This window comes from Uranotaenia lowii, chromosome 1, assembly GCF_029784155.1.
Source record: "Uranotaenia lowii strain MFRU-FL chromosome 1, ASM2978415v1, whole genome shotgun sequence".
Taxonomy (NCBI): Eukaryota; Metazoa; Arthropoda; class Insecta; order Diptera; family Culicidae; genus Uranotaenia; species Uranotaenia lowii.
This window is the reverse complement of record NC_073691.1, coordinates 199,820,217-199,839,354: the sequence shown is the minus strand read 5'-3', so window position 1 is coordinate 199,839,354 and position 19,138 is coordinate 199,820,217. Positions and strand designations below refer to the sequence as shown.

At 39.3% G+C, this 19,138-nt stretch overlaps 1 protein-coding gene across 1 annotated transcript; it reads left to right on the top strand.

The window, feature by feature from the left end:
- The first annotated feature begins 2,922 nt into the window (after positions 1 to 2,922).
- LOC129740114 (myosin regulatory light chain, smooth muscle-like) lies at positions 2,923 to 11,239 on the top strand. The gene is made up of 3 exons (XM_055731716.1): positions 2,923 to 3,187; positions 10,671 to 10,807; positions 10,888 to 11,239. Exons 1-3 carry the CDS (start codon positions 3,017 to 3,019, stop codon positions 11,078 to 11,080), a joined length of 501 nt encoding a protein of 166 aa, XP_055587691.1. The 5' UTR covers positions 2,923 to 3,016; the 3' UTR covers positions 11,081 to 11,239.
- Positions 11,240 to 19,138: the final 7,899 nt, after the last annotated feature.

Below are 19,138 nucleotides of genomic sequence, written 5' to 3'. Positions count from 1 at the left end.
GAAATTGACAGATTATAGGACTGTGGTAAGGGGTCAGGGGTATTTTCCGTGTCCGATAGGTACATGGGATGTTCAAGTCGTTCCTCGGATAACATTTCCTCGGAACCATCCTCCTGAAAAGGGGGATCTTCCCCCGCCTCGCCGTCGTCATCCATTAGGCGGGAACTTCCGACTTAATGGGTAGCGGAGAAACAAAACCAATTACAAAAAATTATTAAAAAAAAAAAAAAAAAAAATGAAAAAAAAATAATAAACAATAATAGTAAATAAATGATATTATTATAAAAGGTGTTAATAACTAAAGCGAAAAAGGAGCAAATAAGAATAACAAAAAAAAACCAAAAAAAACTTTTGGAGAAAAAAAAAATATTTAAAATAAATATTTTTGAACCACCCTAGGTGGTCGAACCACCCTACACCAACTACTGGCGAATCAACAACGTGGTCTTTTGTTGTTGACCGATTGGTACTGGGAGACTATCTGCAGCAGCAGGGCCTTTTGTCTTCTGCTGGCTGGCGGAGAATCGATGATAATTTCGATCAATGTTTCGATTACGATTTATCGAAACGGTGTCCACTTAATCGTGATATATCACTGGCACGCACTTTTTCACTTGGGCTGTCCTTGCGGTATACATACCCGGATAAAACAGCCAAACTATTTCTCACTCACTGCTGTTAAGCGATAGCACAAGAGGGAAAAACACGACCGTCTTTGTCTGAAGATGCGAAACGAATGGTAACAATTCTAAAAATAGCGAAAATTGTTTAATTTGTAAAAATCGTAAAAATTGTAAAAAATTTAAATATTGTCAAAATTTAAAAATGGTCAAAATTTAAAAATTGTCAAAATTTTCAAAACTGACAATTTTGACCAAATCAGCATGTCGATAGACAATTTGACAAATTGTCGAAATTTTCCAACATGTGAAAATGTAAACTTCGAAAATTTTTAAAATTTTAACAACTTGGATTATTTTAACAATTTTGACAATTTTGACAGTTTTGACAATTTTGACAATTTTTAAAATATTGACAATTTTGACAATTTTGACAATTTTGACAATTTTGACAATTTTGACAATTTTTACAATTTTGACATACAAAGATCCATTTTAAATTTGTAGGTAGATGTTTAAAGAGAAATTTAACGCCATTTCTGTAGAAGCAAGTCCGACAAAATCAGTCGAGATAGATAAGGCATATCACTCATATCTTGTCAATCTATGTGGTAATTTTTGTCTAAAACAAATTTTTTTAAAGTTTTTGCAAGATTTATTACAACCTTTGATCCGTTCCGTGAAAGCGGAGAAAAACTTCGTAACCGTTCCTAGCTACGATTCTGACAATCGGATAGTTGACCGTGAGTCACGATTTCAACCTACGCGGCTGTGAAGATCAGGAAATGAAGGAATGAGAAAAACAAACAAGTTTGAAACCGGTCCGTTTTTCCATTTATCCAATCGATGGCGCTCGCACTTGGTCGGCAATTAATTAATCTAGCGCGACATCTTCGTTCCGGAACAGTGCGACAGGTGGACGCTCTCCAGCCAGGGTCCGGTCCAGCAAACGGCTGACCTCATTCTTGCCGCAATGCCCCGAAATAGTCGCCGGGAGGTCACTATTTAAATTGTCGCTCCGTGGAGGTGAAAATAAAAATTCTTCACTCCAGCACCAGATAGGTTGTTGCTTTGGAAATAGTTTTGCATTCTTGACGTCAAACCCTCCTAAAACGATGCAACTTGTTCGGATGTCACGCGGTATAGTCGAAGAAAAAAAAAACAGCTGCGCTCATAGCTGCTTCGGCCAATTGCCTCGCCAGAGGCAAGATCATCTTCCGCTTCACGCGAGCGTCTTAAATTTTAAATTCATCAACACATCCTACTTTGTGACCATATTTTCGATTGACAGACAGGTCGACGCACGCACGCCGGACGCGACACGTTGGACAAATTTCACTCGAAATCTCTGGCCCGATCAAAGATGCAGCAGCTGGACACCGTACAATTGCAGCGGCAATCAACCCCCGAAGGAAGGTGAGATGATGAACCGTGACGCGAGATGTAAACGATGCCTGATAGAGGTAAGTTTTACGTTCTGCTACCCGAGTTATGCGGTCACCCACATGGTCCACGACTTATTTACTCGGATGCAAGCAGATTTTTTGATGGACATCGCAAATTCTTGTGCTGCTGAATCGCGACATACTCTCGGAAGGTCTACCTAGTTGCGTGTATAGCGCACCAATTCGAATCAACTTAAGATGCTAGAAAACTTTCCCACTAACTGCTGGGAAAATGCGGTTGGTTACCAGATTAAGTTTTCAATTTTGAAAACGGCGGCAGGTAAATTTTACTTAAATTTCAAACAAAACTAAAAAAATCAAATATCAGATTTATGTAGATTTAAGAGTTCCAAAATCAGATTCAAAATTTAAAATTGTATTTTTTTGGAATTTAAAGTTAAATATGAATTTCCTAGCACAAATTATTTTACTTCAATCGAACTCAAAAGGAAGTTGATTTTTAGTTGGCCATTAATGGCTGGCACGCGCGACATTTTGGAACATTTTTTTTTTTCAAAAAGCATCTCACCAGCAAGAGGACAAATACCTTAACAGCATGAAAACAAGTGTGATCTCACCCTATTCCAGTAGAGTAGCATCGACGATGCAGGTGTTCTAGGAGATCGCACCCCGAGCTAGCAGCAGCAGCAGCAGTAGCATCAACAGCAATTAGTGCGTAGGAAAGGAAATAAAATGTTCCACTAGAATTTGAAGCAAAGATAAATGAAATTTTCCACCCCCACCAGACCCCACGTTTGGACGATGAAGAAAGTGCCGGATGATGCAGGAAAAAAATAAATCTCTACCCTATAAAAGAGCACTTTTCCAAAACTGAATTTTCAGTTTTCCCTCGCGAGAACCGCCTAACGGTCGGGTTTATTTTTTTTATTGAGTCGGGTTTGTGTTCTCCTATTGGTGGGTTTTCCATTTCCGAGGACGACAACGAGGACGATGAACTTCCTGAAGGATCTGGACGAGCCGCGGGTTTACGATCTGAAGAAGGCGTTCTGTCTGTTCGATTTGGACGGCGATGGAGTCATCAGCGAGGAGGATCTGAAAAATACCTTCCTGACGATGGGTATCGAGAAATCGGATGCCGAAATCGTGAAGATGTTTGAAGGAGTAAGCGTGCGGTTCCACAACTGACCATTGGGAAGAGGAGTACTTGTGATAGAATAAGCTTTTTTTCTGAAAAGAGCTTTTACAGAAAATGTGATAACCTCATGAGTCAAACCTGATTTTGTACGTCGCACAGCTCGAATTCTTTACTCATAGGTTTTTATAAACCTCATCAATATTTGACTGTTTGTGCTTTTTTTTTTGTTTTTGGAAACATTTTGAAGCTTTATATTCAGCTTCTAAAGTATTCCATATAGAAAAAAGCAAAGTTTGGTTAAGAGTTCTGTGGGAGAGACTCCGTGAGATCAAAAATATCAAGAACTGTACGCAAAAAATTCAATGTTTCATGTGTGCATGCGTAAAACTTAAGGGAAGTTTAAGTAAATCTGGTTTCCAGTGTAATGTTAACATTCATTTGTATGATAGCTTCCAATATAGAGAAGTGCTACGACCAAAAATTGTGTGTGGACATATAGTCGTCACTGGCCTTCCTTTAGGAGCTCTTCAACGAAGAAGAATTGCCAATGGGCTGATTCCTAAAAAGGAGCTCCCCGCTCCAAACCAAAGAAAAGAAAAAGAAGAAACAAAAATAACATAACACTTGCACAAGTTTGCCTTGAATAACTTTCAAAATTCTCATACAAAAAAATCTAGACGTTACCTCCTTAACATCATCACGCCCAAACGTGCAGTTGAAATGACGTGAAAATCCGAAAGTTTTTCGAACCAGAAATGGTTCGTACAACAGTTAAAAGACTTTAAGTAGATTTCAGAAAAAAGGGGCTCCCATACAAAACCAACATAAAATATGACCCAACTTCGAAACAATTTTCCGATAATTTTTATAAATTATCATGCAAAGTGACCTCTCTCGCTTTTGGAACGGAGGTTTTCCATACAAATTTCATTGAAAAAAACGACAGAACCCTTACATTATTTGTGATATTTATGAATTTTAGGTATGCTTGTTTTGATATGGTGAGATTTTTTTTACGTAATAGCTCGCTTGTGAAACTGAGGGCTCACTTGTTAAATCAACGTGTAATACGATATAACTTCTAATATTCCAACAACGATATAACATTCCAACATTAGTGAACAACCATGCTTTTAAGCTGAAATAGATTCATATTATCCTATTTTTGTATTTTCATATTTTCCCATGCCAATTTTAATAACTACAACGAAGACACATTTTTTTTGACACTGACCAGAATGACGTAAAATTTGGTAACCCAGGGTTTTTGGCTCAAGGATAATTTGTGTAATAGTTTGACGACCCTCCGAGTTTAGAGAGAAGAGATTCTATATAAAACTAATCTACTTGAAATTTTTTTCAGGCTTTTTAAATAAAAACTTACACAATAAGTGGATTAATCATGCAGAATGACCTTTTCCGCCTTCAAACGCAAGGCTCCCGTACAAATAACATAGAAAAAACTCAAACAATTGGTATGTGATATTTTGAAATAAGGTTCAGCAAGTTTCAACTCCAGTGACTCAACAAGAACAATTTTCAAGGGACGAACATAAAATTTGGAACACAAGCCAATTTTTCGTAACAGGATAATTTGTTGTACTGAAAAACCACTTCCTTTTTTCTCAAATCTGGGCTCCCATTAGAAATCAGAAATATCTATAATGAAAAATTATAACAAAATACATACATGCACAACACAAGATGATTTATCCAACTGAATGTCTTTGTCTCAAGGGACTCTTATGGAAAATCAATTTGAAAATTCAAAACAACATTTTCTAAAATGTGTATCAAATTTGATGCATGAGCAGGTGTGGTGTAATGAATGAGCTACAATTCGGTACAACTCTAGCCCTAAATGAATAACATTTATACTTTTCCTGATTCCAGGATTGCCTTGAAAAAAAAAGCAATTTATTATTTTTTTTAAAATATATTTGGCAACCCTGTACATTTACACTAATTTGTTACAATTTAGTGTTTTCAAATTTCAAAAGAGTTGGTATAGTTTAAGCTCGAAATGATAAAAATATGTGAATTTATGTACTTCGGTTTTTTTATAACATTGAAATTCTTGATTTATAATCCGTATTGATCGTCAGTGACGTCAGAAATAATCTTATGTGTAGCTTAGTTTATTTAGAAATGGGACAGTTATAAAGGCGTGTATCATGAGATCGTTCGTTTGATCAAAAAACTGTTTGAAGAGGCAATCTTATAATTATCCATGGAAAAATTTAAAAACAAATATTTATCGTTTTTTTTTGAAGAAAATATTTCGCCTTTTTTCTTGGTATCCCTTTCTATCGGCGCACACATTTTTTCAGTTACTTTTTGATCAGTTTTTATTACTAATACCTCGACTAATTTGAATTTTACCTGACTGCATCCTTCTTCTTTTATATTTGCTACTTTTTCGACCAATACTTCTTATTTGACCGACACTGAGGACAATTTGGCGAACTCAGCTGTTTCAAATTGAACAAGACTTAATAATTTGTTGTGAGAGGAAGTAAGCGTTGACTTTTGGACGACGAACGCGTTTTTGTTTTCGTCCATCGAAAATTTGAATTAAATTAGAATGTTTATAGAAATTGAGGAAAAAAGCAGTGAAAAACGTTTGGATAAGTGACTAGCGGAAATTCCCGAAGTAGTTTTTGGTTTATTTCAGAATGCTGATGCCTGGTTGGGCGAAGTGATAAGAGTGCTTAATACATACTGATAAAGTACGGTGGTGTGGGGAAGCGGATGATTTTTTACGCTGATGCTTGAATCGTTGCGTAGTGATTAAGAGAAAGCTTTTTAGTTCTTTATAGATCAAGGTATAAGAAGTGAAAAAAAATTTAAGGATGACATTCCCTTGAATTTTGCAGGAGCCATTATTTTGAACGGTATGGAGTGAGGTTGAAGAGTAAAGAAACGGCAAGTGTTAGGTGGGAATCGAAGAAATGTTGAATCGTGAGCCAGCTGGCTCGCATTCCATAATAGTTGTTTGTTAGAAATATTTAGGTAAAGGTGTCTATAGCACTAGATTTTAAAAATAAATGATATCCGTACTTTAAAATAAATTTCAGATCAGGTCAGAAATTAACCATTAACAAAAATTGTATGATCAACAGATTGGTTGATATTAGTGATAGAAAAAACAATTTTTCTATCGTCAGTAACTCGATGGTAAGATTTAAAAAATCTGATTTTCTATGGATCGTGAATGTCAATTTAAAACAAAGACTTCAAGTAGATATTGTGCAGTTCTATCTTCCACGTGGGAAATCACCAATTGCACGAGGCTATGACACACCCGACTTGTTTGGCCGAAAGCTGGCCCACGAATGAACGTGGCTATGCATACAACCACATCGGTATGTGTTAGTGAGCTTATGCCCTTGATACAACCACATTGATCTGTGGTTGGAGCCGTGTATGTCCGGTAACAGATCGTGCCCGCACAGTTATTTATCAAAATAGTTTGAAAAATGAAGAAGTTGAGGTTGTTTTACTAAAACAGTAATATTTGCATATTTGCATAATAATTCAACGAACTGCAGTGTTCTAATCTAGCATAGGAAGAATTAAACATGATAAATGTCACTTGCTCCAAGCCAAAAATTGATCATTACTTACCGGAAGGTCAAATGCTAAATTTCAGAAAGATTTGACCACAGAAAGGGGTTTCTTGAGTCTCAAGCGTGAATGGGAATTTTGAGGTATTTTGCACAATAGCAACAAATATCGGTTTTTCATTTATAAGTTTTTTCTTCATTGACTAAAGTCTGTTTCACATAGAATCTGGTCGCATCTTTGCATTTACTGTAGCGCCCCTAGTTGTCACATCGCGAATCTATTGACAGTGTTTTGATCCGGATGGTTTGTTTACTTATACCATTTTTTTTCACCTGGAGGCAAACCAGAGGCAAGCTAGGTTCGCCCTAACTGCTGTCATTGTGCTCATTTATTGCTCTAGAGGCAACCTAGGTTCGCTCGAAAAACGGACGGAGTCGCCCTGAGAAGAAAGTCAGTTTTGCGAGAAGTTCACCAATACTCTCAACGTTGTTGTCAAAACATTAAACAGCTGTTTTTGGCTGAAAGCAAAACAGTTGAAATAATGAACGGGAAAATGATTATTGCCGCGATTTCGAACCTCTCACCCATGCAAAATCGTGCTATCTGCTGTCCAGTGCAATTCGGACATGAAAAAAGGCAATCCGGATGTGAAGAACCGAGTGAAGAAATCCAGTAAGGGAGAACAAAATGACAGCTGCATGTAAACATTGCGCTTGTTCTCACGCACACCTACGTATGGAATAACTCGAAACCCGAAAGTCGTTTTTTTATTCGGACAGTTCCAGAGCCAAATCCTGAATCAAAAAAAAAACGCAATTCGTGGTGAAAATTGCATCAAGATTGAAGCAGTCAGTCAAAAGTTATCGACGATGGAACGCGAAAGGCGAGCGATAATTCTGCACACCCACGTAGAGAAATCGACGTAGTCAGGAGGGGTAAAGATCGCGAAATTCCTGAAATATCCAAAATCGACTGTAAATTCGGTGCTGCAACGTTACCGGGAGACCCTTACAGTGGATCGAGCAAAACAAACCAGGCGCAAAAGTGGAACATTTGACCGAAAGCTGCGAGCAAAGGTAATTCGATCAGTTCACAATAATCCTGGAATCTCCTAGCGTGATTTGACGAAAAAAATCAAGACGAACCACAGTACAGCTCGACGAATTTGTTTGCGAGAAGGCTTGCGGTAGTATCATGCAAGCAAACACCCCAACAGGACGCTGAAACAAAACCTGGTTGCCAAAACCAGGGCAAGGAAGTTGTACGAGAAAGTGTTGACGTCAAAATGGATTTTGGACAAATACCCGGTAAAAAAATTTACGTTGCGAAGCGTAAAGGGAATGTTGCGGGTAGATTCAAGTTTGTTTTCGCAGATAAATTTGCTCGTAAGTTGATGATTTGGCAAGGGATCTATAGTTGTGGGAAGAAGTCTATGATTTTCATCACTGGGGACACAATGATTGGAAATGTTTACAAAGAAGAATGTCTCCAGAAGAGGGTTTTGCCATTCATTCGGCCCCACAAAGGTCCGGTGAAGTTCTGGCCGGACCTGGCAAGCTGCCACTACAGCCGGGATGTCGTTAAGTGGTAAAAGGAGAACAAGATCGATTTTGTTGAAAAAAGTATCAATCCACCAAACTGTCCGGATTTTCGCCCCATCGAGAAATATTGCGCAATAGTTAAGGCCAAACAGAAGAATTATGGCTGAACCATGAAAAAACCCGCTCAAATGGAAAAGTGGTGGAACAAGATGGCGAATGAGGTTACCAGCAGTACTGTGCAGAAAATGATGGGTGGTATCACAAAAAAAGTTCAAAAATTCATCCGAAAAGCTGACGAATAATTTTTATGTATTTTTTTCCTTAAAGTGCAATAAAAACCCTACGAAATGACATTTTTACTTTTTTTGTACGTTATTTCTTTGCGGAGAAATGATCTATTTTATCCAACCAGATTCTATGTAAAACAGACTTTAAGAATTGACATTTTCTAAAAGCCTTAATTTGACGAAATATTTAACCCGAAGACTGCAACACGATTGAACTTAAATCAACAAAGTAATGAGTGCATGCTACGCATTGCATTTTAGACGACAAATTGCGGCCAAAATACATTCTTTGAACTACAATAACTTTTTTGTTTTCAGTCAAATCATGTTGCAGTCTTGGATTGAATTATTTAATTGTCTCAATTAAGGCTTGAAGAAAAATATTCTTAAAAAGTAATCAGTCAATGCAGAAAAAATGTTATTAATGAAAAACCAGTATTTTTTGCTTCCTTCGAGAAAATACCTCTAAATCCCATTCACTCTTGAGGCTCAAGAAACTCCTCCCCACCGTCAATTCTTAATAAAGTTTAGCATGTGATCCTCCGGTAAGTTAGTAATAAATTTTAGCAATGAGATTTATCATGTTTTATTCGTACTAAGATTAGTACACTGCGATTCGTTAAATTATTCAAAAATGCAAATATTACTGTTTTAGTAAAATAACCATTACATCTTCAATTTTCAACCAAATTTTTTAAATAACCACTTGAAATCTTTCCATCGAGTCTAAAGCTGTCGATAAAACCAAAATTGTCTCAAAAAATGCATTTTTTTATTATTTTTTCTATTACAACTTCAATATATCAACAATACTGTTGATCATACGCAAAAATGAAGTTCAGATGATCGATAGCAGATTGAATCACCTTTAATATTCAAGAAAAAGGTTTGAAATTTATGTTATGCAGTCCGGGACTTTTGAATATAAGTACATGTACTTTTTTATTCTTCCCAAATTTCATATTTGACGCATAATTTCAAAATTGTTCTACTGAGAATTTTTTTAATTTCATTTTCGGATTCAGCGCCCGATTTCACATTAAAAGTGATATTCAGTTCACTTAGTTAAAAAATGCTGTAAACTAATGTTAATAATCCTCTTAACTCACATTTCTTATCATCCTCCCTAGTTCTCACGGTATTCAACTGGGTGAGGGCCCTTGAGATTGACATACCTGCCTTCGAAGAATATTTAAATTGAAATTTACCATGGGGTCCTTAGGCAGACCATGAAACAATTTCGGCCTCCAAGGTTTTTTTTTCCAGAAGTAATTTTTTTTGGACTACCCTAAATCATACAACCTAGTACAATTTTGTTCGAAGTCCTCAATTATTTGGAATGCGTGATTGAAACTGTTCACCGTTTCCATTCCTTCTATCGAATTCGTTTGCTTTTCCTGGGTACGATATTCATTGCTAACATTCGTTCCAATTGATAATTTGTCAAATATCCCAAAGCACTGATGTGCCTGGGATTTTCCCAGTGGCCGGTAGCGGGAAACATTTATGGTGCAATAATGTTCGTCGCCCTCGAGTTCTCCTTTCCATCATCCCCCAACTGGAGCAGGATGCGTTTGGAATAATTTAAAGCAATTAGCGAAACTCCGGTCCTCCAGGCCCAAAAGCTTGGACCGGCTTCTGGATCGGTTCAGCTCGAGCTTACTAACATTAATCCTGTGAAAATGGGGAATCACACCGGGAAATTGCATAATCTCTATCTCCCGGGTTGGCCGTCTCGTTATTCGTTGCCCGGAAGGAGGGCCTATGAATCTAATTTCTGCAAGTGTGTAAATGGTCGAGTTCCGTCGAGTTTTGATGCCCGGTTGCTGCTAATGTGATTCGATGTGAATTCCGGTTCGGTGGGATTGGCATGGGAATTATCATTGAATTTTGTCATACATACAATTTTGGGGAAGAATATTGTCAGTCGGCTTTGTGTTTCCGATACGCCTGAAGTTATACATAACATAAATAATTATCTACAGAATGAGAAATTTCATCAACAAAATGTAGCAAACACTTTAATACAATTTTTGTGAAAAGATCGGTTCATCAAATTGCGTGTTGTTAATTGTGAATCCTATTCATTCCGCTTTTCTATTTGACTTTCTCAGGTCGTTCAACCGTTGAAACTCGATGTGTTCCTGCTGTTGATTCTCAAACATGCCAGTGGTCTGGCCCCAATGGAGGTCATGGTGGATGCCCTGAAGCAGTGGGATCAGAACAACAGTGGATTTATCGATAAGGAAAAGTAAGACGGAATCCTGTCCCGGAGATTTACGATCTTTAACTTTGTCTATTCTTTCTCTTATGTTCTCATCCATGAAACAGGTTCAAGTACGACATCATGCACTACGGCGATCGATTCTCGCTGGACGAGGTGGACGATGCCCTGGAGGAGGCCCGGATCACCTTTGGGCCCCAGAAGACGCGCGATGGCCGGCTGGTGGAGAAGATCGATTACGTCGACTTTGCGTCCAACATTTCCAGCTTCCAGACGACGGACCACAGCATGGACGATTAACGTACGGTCGTTGATGTTTCAGCTTTTCGAAAATCGGGTTTGTTCAACTTGTTTGTAGATGCATAAAAGTGCCAAGTTAATTCTTTATCATTCATTTGAATAAAATAGAAATTCAAATTCCCTGCCAAATAAAGTAATATAATTTTTCAATTTCAAAAATTTATAACCCTGAGGAATCTATCACATTTGAGTGTCCAGGAATTTCATTTTATTGGGAATTCTGGGGCTCAACCTCCGAATGGTATGTTAGAGTGTAAGTAACAAAACTTTTAAAAGGCGGCGACTCAGAAAAGTTTTGTTCGGAAGATGCAATGATATAATTTGTGACTGACTAGCATCAATTTTAGCCTACGCGCATAACATTTTCAAAACAAAGTAGGCGATAATGCGTTGAGATCGCATGCGTTTTTTTTCTCGCTCCGTCCGCGAAAATTTCAATTTTAATTTTCAAGTGGTTAATAAATTGTGATTGAAGTAATAACACAATCTTAAAAATGGATAGGAACCGGTAAGCGTCAGAAATTTGCCCGAGGTGTTATAAGTGGATGGCCGGAAGTCTGCCAGGGTATTGCGATAGCCAGTAGTGCAGAAAAATATATTGGAGATTGCAGTGAAAATTATTTATCTATTCACTACTAAATGAGGGAAGGTGTTATTTTGAAAATTTTCAAACATAAAATTAACAACCACAAGAAGTGTTTGGTGATGGTGGAGGCAGAAGCTACCTGACATGTGTTTGACAAGCGATTGTGTTTGTTTCGATTTTTCTGGGTTGCGGAACCTAAGTTCCAATATTTTCACACCTGATGTGATTCCTGTCCCTGACGACGAAATTGGTAAGTCCGTTCTGTACTTTCAGTGCAAGTAGATTCCATAATCATAAGGCTCACTGAGTTCATTTCCAGTTTTTTCCTTTTTTTGTGCATCTTTAGTGCAGAATAAATGTAAGTGAGAAAATAATTAAAACAAACTTTTCCAGCTCTAAACAGATCTCAGAAGGTTTCATGTTCTTCTATTAAGATCTCTATGCCCGCTGGCTTAGAAGACTTGAAGGCTATCCTCTACGCCACGGGCTGCGGCAGCATTCGCCCTTAATGAAATCATTGTGCGTAGATGGCGTCGAATCATTCGAACGATTTAATTCTAGGAACGCAGGAGGTGCCCAAAAACCAAATCTACGGCTTATTTTCCTCTCAAGGTGTGATAATTGTTTTTCAAATATGTGTATCAGTCTTTATTCCAGGAAGTCCCTCCTAGAAGAATTAATTCTGGGTCATATTCTAATAAGGCTGATTTGCGTCACGCCGAATCAACTCGCGAATGAATCGATTAATTTGAGAAGTGAATGATTGCTGGAGTGAACAATGACTGACAATCGAGAGGAGAAAATCTACGTGGATTGCTAGGAATCACAAACAGAACGGAAAATCCTTGGTACATAGTTCACTAAGACGGCGCTCTTCTGTTCCATGTTTAGCTAATAGCGTCGTTACTATGGTTGCGTCGCCAATGATTGGAAATTTCGAAGGTAATTGAAGCCAATATCAGTAAGCCTGACTCAGGACATTTCGAACCTTAAAAATGAAGAAGAAATGTTTTATTTTGTAATATTTTCAATACAATTTTTTTCCTGGGGAAGAAACGTGCCAAATTCTAGATCGATCGTATCAGACAGCCGGCACTAAATTTTACTTCGAAAGTTCGGAAGCCCGAACTTCCGACTTCCGAAAGACTTCCGAGTCGGAAGTTCCGACACAGAAAAGTAAAGTACTAGATTGTCGGGAGTCTGTGTGTTGTTGCCAGTTCACCAACAACGTTTCTTAAATTTTTATTAAAATTCACAAGGTCTAGTGATGGTGAGTATGCGCCCAAAGTGAACGCCGCACTGCCGGCAGAGGGCGAGCTTGACGAATCCCCTCTCGAGACTTGTTGAGACACCATCGAAACAGACATCAACAGTGTTGCGGAGAACGGCATCGAAAATGTGGAAGCTTATTTTTGCGGAACGTAAAGGGTCGTTACTACTATACCCAGTGCTTCTCGATTCTAGTGAAAGCCAGTCACAATTTCGCAGAGCTCTTTCAGGAGCATAGATATTACATCGAGAAAGAAGCCATGAACAGTCGGTTTCGTTTCGTAAAACCTTGGCTACGAACGATGACTGACCGATGGCATGACGGTTCGAGAGTGTGTGAAGTCCCAGTAGAGCACAACGCAGAGCATACGGTGGCAGGTTTAGAGGGGTTCTCCCAAGGCAACTCACGAAGAGCATATCGTACAAATCTTCTTTGAATCTCTCAAAACGCGCAATCCACACAGCTTCAAATGGCCACCACACTAGGCTAGCAGATTCTAATGTTGAACGACCCAACCAACACTAGCAACACTCAAAACCAGAAGTCGTACACCAGTTTATTACTGTATCTAGGTATTTTTGTCATTCGTAGCAATCACTAAGGTTGTTTATGGTCAGAAATATTTTCAGATCATCCGCATACAGGAGTACTCCACATCCAACAAGAAGCATGTTTATATCATTGCAGAACATCGTAAACAGTAATGGGCACAAATTACTGCCTTGTGGAACCCCTGAAGTTGGAATGATGTCGACTGATTCAGCGGAGCCAATTCTGACAACTTAACGACGGTTTGTTAGGAAGCTCCTGATGCATACACACAGTCTTTCGGAAAATCCTAAACGTTGTAGCTTTTTGAGCAGAATTTTGTGATTCACTGAATCAAACGCGGCAGTAATGTCAGTATATTTGGCATAAATTTGCTTGCCGCCATCGATATTGGATAAACAGAATGATGTAAAAACTGACAGGTTTGAGGTTACTGATCTTTCGGGAAAAAAATCCATGCTGAATTTCAGAAATCCAACTCCGGCACGAAGAAAACATTACATCGTTGACGATCCTTTCCAAAACCTTTGAGCAGGCAGGCTAGCGACGTGATACTTCGGTAATTACGCGCATCCTGTGTCAGCTTTTTTTAAAGATAGGGCTCAGGAATGATCTCTTCCAGGTGGCAGGAATTTTTTGTTTTTCGAAGGACAGGTTGAATATGTGAGTGAGTGGCTTAACCTTTTCAAAACGCACGAAGGTAAGCCATCTTTTCCGGTTGAGGTGAAAAACTTAACACTAACACATCTCTGGATAGTAGTGTGACCGCTGCGTTGATTTGATCAGTATTTACTTAACGATTGGATTGGGAAAACACTGGAAAAGTGACTGGCAAAGAGGTTACATTTCTCTACAGAAGATTCGGCGGTTCTATCAAATAAAGCAACGCATGTAGACCAGACTACTTCCTTTTGGTATTAACGAACTTTCAGAACATTTTTGGATTATGGCGAAGGTCAGATTGAGTGCGATCTAAATAGCGACGATAGCAAAGACGATTTAGATCCGATATCTTCTGGTGGCATTGTTCAATTTAGTTTAAAAAAAAAACGGGCAGCGGAAGCTATTACACAGTCGTAGCCATTTCGATAGAAGCTGTTCTAGCCGATTTAGGTGACTATTTGTCCATGGAGGTTCAAAGAGGAGGTCTTACCAGTGGTACAGAATTATCGAAAACTTCACTCATAATGGAGCAGAATGTATTCACAGACATATCTACATCAGCACATCTTTGAAGATTCGTCCAGTCAATTTCGGCTAGCGCTCGGTTCAATAATTCAAAATCAGCTAGACGGAAGTCACGAGTGGATGCGTCGAAGTCCTCAATGAGGGCTACAGGATTCGGGAAACGGTGGATGATTGGGACTACAACTTCATTGGCCTCGATGATGGTGCTGATCAAGATAGACTCATCGGTGAAGACTAAATCCAGCGTTTGATTATGCAGGTTCCGTACACCATTTCGTTGATGCATTCCATTTAAAATAGTTCCATCCACTAAAGAGGCGTACTTAGCACCGAAGAGGAATCGATCAACAAGTTGTTGCCTTGACCAGGGATCCACAATAATTAAGGCTGGTTAAAATCGCCAAGAAAAATCATACCGCATGAAGAATGTTGCAATCTTGCTCCGATAGAGTATTCACATGAAGATCTAGAATGGAGATATCCTGGTTTTTTTCCGGTGGAATATACGCTAATCCGATTAAAACCGATCGATGTGCATAAGACACTTTCACCCACAAATTTTCGATACTACTGGTATTCCCAATTGTAACGATATGGATGAGCTAAATATAGATAGTCATGAGGACTCCTCCACTCCGACTACTGTTTGAAATACTTCTGTCGCAACGAAAAATTGCGTAATCTGAACACAAAAGTTGACTTGAAGGTACTGAAGAGTCAAGCCAGGTTTCAGTGAAGGTGTAGATATCGTAACTGAGCTCCGATGTTGAGATGAGACATTCGGAGATTTTTGATTTCAGCCCATGAACATTTTGATAATACAGGCGCATACTGTTTTGGGACCGGAACACTTTCGGACGAAATTTAGAATTCGCGGCGATTTAGTTTTCACTTTAACTTCAAAACTCAACTTTTTTATTTCGGTTCGATTTGGGGGTTTTTATTTTGGCGATGTAGTCTACACGGCGGATTGGTTTGGACTGTTTACATAATTGCGTTGTGTAAAAAGTGGCAAGCAGGAGAACATTCTGTTTATCCTACACTAGTAAAGCAATAGTTTGTAGTGGTGAACATTATGGAGAGGAATTAGCATAAACTTTCAACCTGAGTGTTTCTACGCTCTGCGCTCTGTATTGAACAGAGCGTATTTCTCACGAAAGCCTTTTTAGATCGCTTTCGGGGTGATCAACTTTTGACGTATGTCTGTTCTCCTATCTTTACTGTACACTACCACTGACTCGCTAACCTTTACCTAAACATATGCCGCCCGCCTTGAAATATCATTTCAACACAAATTCAAACGGTACTTGTTTACGTTGGGCCGCATTGTAATCTTGCTTGTTCTAACGGTACCTATTTTCTCAACTGGCTGCAACACAATACATTGCAGTTTGTTTTGCTACTTTCGTACGATATTTTTCTGCTGCTGTGTACTGAAGTGAGTGTAGTGTAGTGTGGTTGATTTTTCTTAAAAACAAGACTGGAACAGCTGGAACTGAAGGCGTTTTCAGTACTTCTGGGGGAAAGTTGGTTACTGTGGATGTTGGCCGGTAGCTGCTCTGGAAGCTGGACGCGGAACTGCTAAGGTAAGGACTAGATGGATTATCATTCTTGAAATCCGTAGAATGGCAAACGGCAGTGCAATTTTCCGTCGGTGCGAATCACTAGCGAAAGTGTGTGATGTAATTTTCGTTTTGTTTTTGTAGCTGTTTTCCACGGTGCGTTGATGTCGATCGGTCCACAATCGTGAAAACGAACTCTAATGGATTTTTACGGATTGAAAGCTGTGTTGCTGATTGCGTGCGATCGACTGCCTTGTTACATTCAACCAGTAGCGCTAAAAATTCTTGGATCCGATGAACAACGTGTGACTCAGAAGATGAATGTGATGTTCCGTGCCCAACGAATCGGTTGTATGTTTGACCCTGGCGATGCTAGATGTTTTTCTGCGTTGCGTAAAATTTAACCGACTAGAAGCGCCGAGGGGGAGTATGCGAGGATGAAGCATAATTAGGCATTATGCGATTGGATGACAAGGTAAGTACCACAGACATCTTGGGCGGGCCTTCATTGTGGTCATATCAGTAATTGTTGCTTAAATCGTAATTTCAGTTGCTGATAGATTCTTTCACGACAACAGGTAAACCAGCGAGCGACGTATCTTGTGTACTGCGGATAGCAACTGAAGGTCTATGATGGATCTGACGGGCTACGGTGGTGGGCCAGTTTGGTTCATTCCAATTCTTGGCTCGAGGTATGTGAACTATGGGGACCTAGATGCTTGATGGCTTATGCGGGACCAGATACTACCAAAGTTACTCATGATCTGCCCGGTGATGTGTGAGGCAACTCTTTGCCAGACACGGTGACGGTTAGACGAATGCCTGCCTGGGTTGGGCGATGATCCTCACTAAGCAGGTGTATAACTTGTGCAGTAGTAGACCTGCATGTAAAGAAGGGTGCTTAGCATATGATAACGGCTCAATATAAAAGGGACTTCCCTGTATGCGAAGGCGCTGGGCCTCCGCGCGCTCCCCTACTGCCTCTGTTTCCTTTGTTAAAATGATGACAATCCCTTGACTTCTTTAGGGATCTTCTTAGGTGACGACGGAATGTTGTTCAGTCAAATGGATTTTTCAAGCGATAGGTTCACAGGTTTCATGATTGGATTTTTCAAAGGAGAAGGCTTTTGTCAACTATAGAGATTCTTCCAAGGATGAGGTTCTCAAAAACCATGATTCCACAATTGGTCTGAGTAAATGCAAGCGAACAGTTTTCTCAATAGGTAGGGTTTTTCAAAAAGGTTCGATATCTTTGCATGATAGGGTAACTTCAAACGATAGGATTCCTTCAATCGATAGGGTTGCTTTAAGTGATGTAGTTTGTTTCTTCATACAATAGGGCAACGATCCTTCAAACGGTCTGGTTCTTAATATGATACGATTCTTAATACGATATGCTTATTCAAAAAATGAGATGCTTCAAGCTTTTTGGAAGAACTTCAAAAATATGAATTCAAGTGATCTTATTTCTTGCGGACTTCAATCAAATCATGCACCCTTGAGGCTCTCAATCCAAACTTAATAACCATTAGTGAATCTTTAAAAGATGTGGGAGTGAAGTTCACGTCGAGTTTGTTTGGTAACTTAAAGGTTGAATTAAAGGGAGTTGAGCATTCTTAGGGTGTTGGAAACCTGAGTAACATTATATTCGTGTAACTATTCGACTTTACTGAGGCATTAGAGATTTCAGACTCATTCTACACAAAATCTTTCTCAATGAATTCTCAGACTGAATTCACTCTGACATAGCATATCTGACGCTAACTGACTCATTCTTGGGTAGGGCAACGACAAAACGTTCCTCTTTATTTCTGACTGTGGGTTCTTCAATTCATTTTCAGCTCTTAAAGCGACATGCTTCCAGCTCGTACAACCATTTGAGTTGCTTCTGTAGTTTCTTAAGGAACAGACTAAATTGTGTGACACGTTTTGCGGAGAATCGACTATTCGACCTGACACAATCCAACCGAAAACAGAGTTGTGAAGCGTGAGACCATTCTTCGTGTCTTTCCTTCTTTCATTCTTCAACAAATCCAAGTAATACTCGGCACCAATGACAATGTCGATTCGCTTTGACTCGTGGAAGTACGGATCTGCTAAACAAGCGGAATCTGGGAGTAACAAGGACGAAGGATCAAACGATGTCGAAGGTAAATGTAGGGTAAGTTCAGGCAACACAAAGAACTGTATACTTTCTTGGTATCCCGAGATTTTTGGCGAACGTGAAGAGACTTCAGCATGTATGATCTTCGTTGAAAATGACTCAGACGACCCAATACCATGGACTGACAAAAACGTGGGTGTTTCTTCGAGCTTCAGCTTTCTCGAAAACTCTTCTGTCATCAGGCAATGTTGCGAACCAGAGTCTAGCAGGGCTCTAGCAATCAGAGCGTTACCGTAGCGGTCTTTAATCTTGACAAGAGCAGTAGGAAGCAGAGTATTCGATGCAGGCTTGACAGATAGTGCTACGTAGCTTTGGCTTGTGCTTGGCATATGTGAATTGATTTGTGTGGTTGTGTTTGGTGAATTGTGTGTTGCATTTAGTGGTTGAGTGTGTGTTTCCGTAACTATTGGCATGGTTTGTTGTCTTTGCTGTTGATAGGCTTGCTGTGGATAAATATGGGTGCTTTCTTGATTAGGTTGTGCGTTTGACAGTTGACTGAGTCTCGGATTCAACGGACTTGGAACGGAGGATCGCGTAGCATGCAACATAGTGTGATGCTTTTGTTGACACAACCGACAACTGCTACGAGTGCAGTTCGTCGCAAAATGACCAGGCTGCAGACAATTCCGACAGACTCGACTTCGATTGGCGGCTTCAACACGTTCTGATATCTTCAATCGAAGGAATCTCTCACAGTGAAACGGTGAGTGCCACGTTTCATTGCAAAACGGGCACTGGT

Coding starts and splice junctions, on each gene's coding strand:
- LOC129740114 (XM_055731716.1), top strand. CDS start 3,017: ATGAACTTCCTGAAGGATCTGGACGAGCCGCGGGTTTACGATCTGAAG. Junction 3,188..10,670: donor TCGTGAAGATGTTTGAAGGA/GTAAGCGTGCGG, acceptor TGACTTTCTCAG/GTCGTTCAACCGTTGAAACT. Junction 10,808..10,887: donor GGATTTATCGATAAGGAAAA/GTAAGACGGAAT, acceptor TCCATGAAACAG/GTTCAAGTACGACATCATGC.